This window comes from Anolis carolinensis, chromosome 3 (assembly GCF_035594765.1).
Source record: "Anolis carolinensis isolate JA03-04 chromosome 3, rAnoCar3.1.pri, whole genome shotgun sequence".
Taxonomy (NCBI): domain Eukaryota; kingdom Metazoa; phylum Chordata; class Lepidosauria; order Squamata; family Dactyloidae; genus Anolis; species Anolis carolinensis.
In genome coordinates, this window is record NC_085843.1 from 162,611,305 (window position 1) to 162,617,316 (window position 6,012).

Here is a 6,012-nt window from a genome sequence, read left to right on the forward strand (position 1 = left end):
GTTGCTTGCATAAAATTACTTTCAAGCTATGTGTTAAAATTGTATATGGAAGATAAATAATATGTATTTTATAGACATACATTTTAATATGTATCTTTTATAGAAATACATTTTAATATGTGTATTTGTAGTATTTTTACAATGTTTATGTGTTAATTATTCTGTAACTCGAGCTACGAGGAGAGGCCGGTAAGAAATAAAATTATTATTAGTGTTATTATTGAATTTGGTTTATATTTGGTTCCACCTTCATATTCCATTATGTATACATATGCAAATACAAATATTACAATGTCTGAAAAAATTTCAAGCGCTTCTGGCTCCAAGTATTTGGATAAGATATAAGCAACCTGTATAGCCTTAAAAATTAATATTTCAAAACTCAGTTGCAGTGTCAAGGACCTGGTATGCAGGTTTAATTCTTTATAGGGGTTTTTCTGACCCTAGTGTCTACACCAATTGATTTAGAGATCTTTCCTAAGGAAGGTATACGCTCTGTTTCTGCATAACTATTCTATAGGAGCCCCCGATGGTGCAGTAGGTGGAACCATTGTGCCAGTAGGACTGATGACTTGAAGGTTGTGTTGCTGACCTGAAGGTTGTTACTTCGAATCCAACCTGGGGAGAGTGTGAATGAGCTCCCTCTATCAGCTCCAGCTCCATGCGGGGACATGAGATAAGCCTCCCACAAGGATGGTAAAAACACCAAAATATCTGGGCTTCCCCTGGGCAATGTCCTTGCAGACGGCTAATTCTCTCACACTAGAAGTGACTTGCAGTATGTTTTCAAGTTGCTCCTGACACACAAAAAGCAGCTGCTATATCAGGGATATCAGGAGCATAATGTTGCAGTGATCTTGTGGATCACCATCAGCAAACTGGAATACTTGCAAGAACAAGATTCAGTATTGTAACACAAGCAGATACTTCCACAAACCCCCTGGAAACTCTGTTGTTACTTACTAATCATGACGGATGCTGTCAACACCTATTAATTACCCAATTGTGGAAGGCATCAATTAATACGCAATGATTACCAGTAGGCCACAGTAATCTAGTGAGGGGAGAAGCATTATACTGCAAACTTTTCTCTCTGTTGATTTGTTTAATTTAGATACCACTTTTCTCCCAACATGGGACCCAAGGCAGATCATATTAAAACACAGCACAACTTAAAAAACGTAATGACAAAATAAGAAAATTAAATAAACCAGTATTAATTTAAAACAGTATAAACGTATTTTAAAATGTAACAGCAAGAATAAAAGTTCTTTGTATACAATCAATTGATTGTCAAAGGTTTCTCTAAATAAAAAGATAATTGCTTGCTGGCAGAGTCTTCTGAGGAAGGGATTTCAACACCCTGGAATCACCCACCAAAAAGGCCCTCTCAAGTGTCCTTGCCAGATATGCTTCTTGATATGGCGGGGCTGATAGGAAGTCATCTCCTGAAGATCTCAGAAAGCAGGCAAAGTCATGTCAGGAGGAGATGCAGTCTTCAGGCAAACTGGACCCAACTTCTACTTCAAGTTGTCTCTAACAGCCATGAATCATGAAAACAGCTACCCAAAGTGGACCAATGGTGGCAAGCCACTCACTGCATTCATGGTATGCTGTCGAGTTGTGTCAACCCTGGGAAAACAGACATAAACTGGTGAATATGTCACTGTTGGTGACTGGAAAAGTTTTTTCATCATACGCAACAAAATGTATATATTGTATTAGAGCATTTTAGAAATAGATGACTAGAATACAGGCTGAATATCTCTTATCCAAAATATTTAGGACCAGAAGTGTTTGGGATTTTTTTTCCCAGATATTGGAATAACTTTATTTGCCGATATGTACTTAATGAGATATGTCAGAGATATGACCAGAGTCTATATACAAAATTATTTTTTCTTTTATATACACCAGTGGTTCTCAGCCTGTGGGTCCCCAGATGTTTGGCCTTCAACTCCCAGAAATCCTAACAGGGAGATGGGGGGGGGGGGGGAGAGAAGGGATCTATGTCAATTGCTGTAATAGCATGTTTTATGCATATGTCTTTGTTTGATGTTTTTATAGTTTTAATGGTTTTAATCTACAATTGTATGTATTTTATTTAGATATGTGATATATTTTTATATATTTGTAAGGTATTGAATTTTGCCATTTATTATGTTGTAAACCGCTTTGAGTCCCCCCGGGGGTGAGAAAAGCGGTATAGAAATGCAGATAATAATAATAATAATAATAATAATAATAATAATAACAACAACAACAACAACAACAACAACAACAACAACAGCTGGTAAACTGACTGGGGTTTCTGGGAGTTGTAAGCCAAAACACCTGGGGACCCACAGGTTGAGAACCATTGGTATACACCTTCAATGCTTAGCCTTAAGGTAATTTTACACAATAACTGAGATAATTTGGAACATGAAAAAAAAAGTTTGCATACACTGATGCATCAGAAAGCAAAAGTGTCACTGTCTCAGCCACCCATGTGGGCAATTTGGGGTTTTGGAGTATTTTGGAATTCCAGATAATAGATTCTCAATCTGTACTTTCATTTATTTCAGGGACACATATTGTATTCCTCCAGGTACTGTCAGACTGTAAGATTCATCCTCCCCCATAGGAAGGCCTAGAGAGCTGAAGTTGACACCCCTGACTTAAATGGCATTTAATGACATTCTCTCCCCTTGCCATCTGAAAATGTGCTTTAATGCTATAATTGAGTGATGAATGGGAAATGAAATTCCTGGATAGCACCACAAACGTTGTATTGAATCTATGATGACCTATAGTGGGTTAACTTGTCCATATCCAGGTCTACATCAGTGGTTCTCAACCTGTGGGTCCTCAGATGTTTTGGCCTTCAACACCCAGAAATCCTAACAGCTGGTAAACTGGCTGGGATTTCTGGGAGTTATAGGCCAAAACACCCGGGGACTCATAGATTGAGAACCACTGGTCTACATGAAATAGCCATTAACAAGAGAAGCATCTATAACTGCAGCAATTGTGTTTCTATTCTGCCCTGAAAAAAGTCAACATTTTTCAAGTAAGGAATTAAAATGGAAGTACAGTAGAGTCTCACTTATCCAACATAAACGGGCTGGAAGAATGTTGGATAAGTGAATATGTTGGATAATAAGGAGGGATTAAGGAAAAGCCTATTAAACATCAAATTAGGTTATGATTTTACAAATTAAGCACCAAAACATCATGTTATACAACAAATTTGACAGAAAAGGTAGTTCAATACACAGTAATGGTATGTAGTAATTACTGTATTTACGAATTTAGCACCAAAATATCGCGATGTATTGAAAACATTGACTACAAAAATGTGTTGGATAATCCAGAATGTTGGATAAGCGAGTGTTGGATAAGTGAGACTCTACTGTAGTTCTGGTAAAACATGGAAGTATTACAAATGGATGACAATGTCATGTGGATTCACTGTGAAATGTGAGTGAAATTGCAGAACTGTAGAAAAGTTTTGGGTTTTGGACTACAATCACCAGGAAATCAATCACGCAAAAAACCCAGAGCAATTTCACAATACATTCTCATCTGTCAAAATTCATAATTAGGATAAGATCACATTGCAATGTTGCCACTTACTCTCCTTTTTCTTTCTCTACAATGCAAATCTCTCATTTCCCAGAATTATTTTTATAGGCGAACTTTCTATAAAAAGGGAGAAATTAATCCTGAAGAGCAACTGCATTTCAAAACAAGATGGTATATTGGAATAAATGCTGCATTTTTTCTTCCTCAGTCAGCCTACAAAAATTGAGGGGAAGAGGTCATATGAAGTTCAAAGCATCATTGTTCTCCTTCCAGAGGTTTTATCTATGGAGCCGGGCATTTTGAAGAAGTCACCAGAAAGATTATCAAGGATGAGTGCTATTGACACAAATATGACGGCATCAAACCTTTAATGTATGAGGTGTTTCTGACTGTAAGGCAAAACAGATGACTCCTGTCAGACATTCAGATATCATATCCTATATGAGAAATTCACCTTGGGTGAATATCCAAAAAAATAAGCAGAGGAGTGTAAAAAAGATACGTCCCTTGGTCTGGTGAGTCCAGACCTTGTTTCCATAAGTGAAAGCATTTTTGCAGACTAGATTCTAGATTGCTGTCCAAGGCAGAATAATACATGACATTCCATCTCCTCACCCCCGAAAGGTTCCTCACACTCAAAGTCAGCAATGTTATCTCCTAATGCTAAACTACACATGTACCTCTACCCTTCTCTAGAGCGAACTCCAATAATAACACAGCAAATAACTACTGTATACGTATACTCACGTATATAGATCTAGACATTTCTGTAAATAACTTAACCCCAAAAACCTGGGTCAACTTATCCATTGGTTAATGCAATTATTGTACCTAATCCCTTGTCAAAAGTCATACCAAAATTAATCATACTGTCCTCAACATCTGCATCCGATTTATATATAAGATTGGCTTATAGGGCCGGGCTGTGGTGCAGCTGGCTAGTAACCAGCTGCAATAAATCACTACTGACCTAGAGGTCATGAGTTCGAAGCCCGGGTCGGGTTAAGCCCCTGACCATTAAATAGCTCGGCTTGCTGTTGACCTATGCAGCCCCGAAAGACAGTTGCATCTGTCAATTAGGGAAATTTAGGTACGCTTTATGCCGGGAGGCTAATTTAACTAATTTACAACATCATAAAACTGCCAGCAAAACACGAGGAATGGAATGAGGAAGTACAGCCACTACTGGACAGTGAACAGCTCCCCCTGTGGCCGGAATCGTGAAGCTGGGAAAAAATGTTAAATGCCTCTGTGTCTGTCTATATATGTTGTTTGTCTGTTGGCATTGAATGTTTGCCATATATGTGTTCATTGTAATCTGCCCTGAGTCCCCTTTGGGGTGAGAAGGGCGAAATATAAATACAGTACTGTAAATAAATAAATTATACATGAGTATATACCAGGCATGGGGAAACTTTTTTGCCTTGGGGCCGTATTATGAGCCCAGCCAGGAGGGCCCGGCCAGGAGACAAGGGGGCTGTCTGTGTGCTTGGCAGGAAATTAAATTACAATGTTTGCATGTAATAAGAATTGAATGAGAAAAACGCATGACCCTACCTGACAACTGAGATCTTTTGGAGGAATCTGCTTCTGTGTCCCACTGATAGGAGAAATACATGATAGAATGACAGGGAAAAGGGCCTTCTCTGCATTAACTCTCCAATTGTGGAATAGCCTGATTGGCATCACCATTGGAATCATTTCAACACTAAGACAAAACTTATAAGACTTCCAGGCCCAGTTGGTTTTATCCAGATCATGTACTTGCTATCTGTCCGTCTGTCTATCTGTCTATCAGTCTATCCATCTATCCATCATCTATCTAAACTGCAATTGTGAAGTTTATTTTACTAAAATAATTAAGAATTATTTTAAAAAAACCTCCAGAGTAGCAGTACCGAGGGAGAGCAGAAGTACAGTGGTGCCATGGATCTGCAAAGCATTGTAGTAGAGTGATGCTAGGAGAGATGCATAGTGAGAGTCATCATATTGATAAGTTGCTGCTATCCCTAGTTGCTGTAAGAAAGTGGCTTCATGTGATGAAGTGGTGTAGGATGTGTGCAAAGTGTGGTTAACAATATATTTACAATTGTAAATTTACAAAACAAATTGACAATCATGGCACTCTTAACCAAGGACTTCATCACATCCTCGGGGAGATAGGACAGGTTATATATAAAGTATTATTATTATTATTATTATTATTATTATTATTATTATTATTATTATTGTATGACACAGCAAACAAGATAGATATGCTGGATTTCGTTTCACAAAATCACAAGTCAAACACTTCCCAGGTGTCTAGGACTGTGTGATGTATTTTTGGATGATGCGCGCAGATCCCAGCAGGGTGGCCTTTTGCAGTTGGCAGATCGTAATTTTGTCAATGCCTACTGTTTCCAAATGCCGGCTGAGATCTTTTGGCATGGCACCCAATGTGCC

At 38.2% G+C, this 6,012-nt stretch overlaps 1 protein-coding gene across 1 annotated transcript in view; it reads right to left on the bottom strand.

Moving 5' to 3' along the window:
* Positions 1–214: 214 nt before the first annotated feature.
* The window catches only part of adrb1 (adrenoceptor beta 1), a 39,924-nt gene continuing 34,126 nt past the window's right edge, over positions 215–6,012 (bottom strand). The window contains exon 2 of the mRNA XM_008114733.3: positions 215–1,632. Within this exon, the coding sequence (XP_008112940.2) occupies positions 1,627–1,632 (6 nt within the window). The 3' untranslated portion in view covers positions 215–1,626. The remainder of the gene's footprint in view (positions 1,633–6,012) is intronic.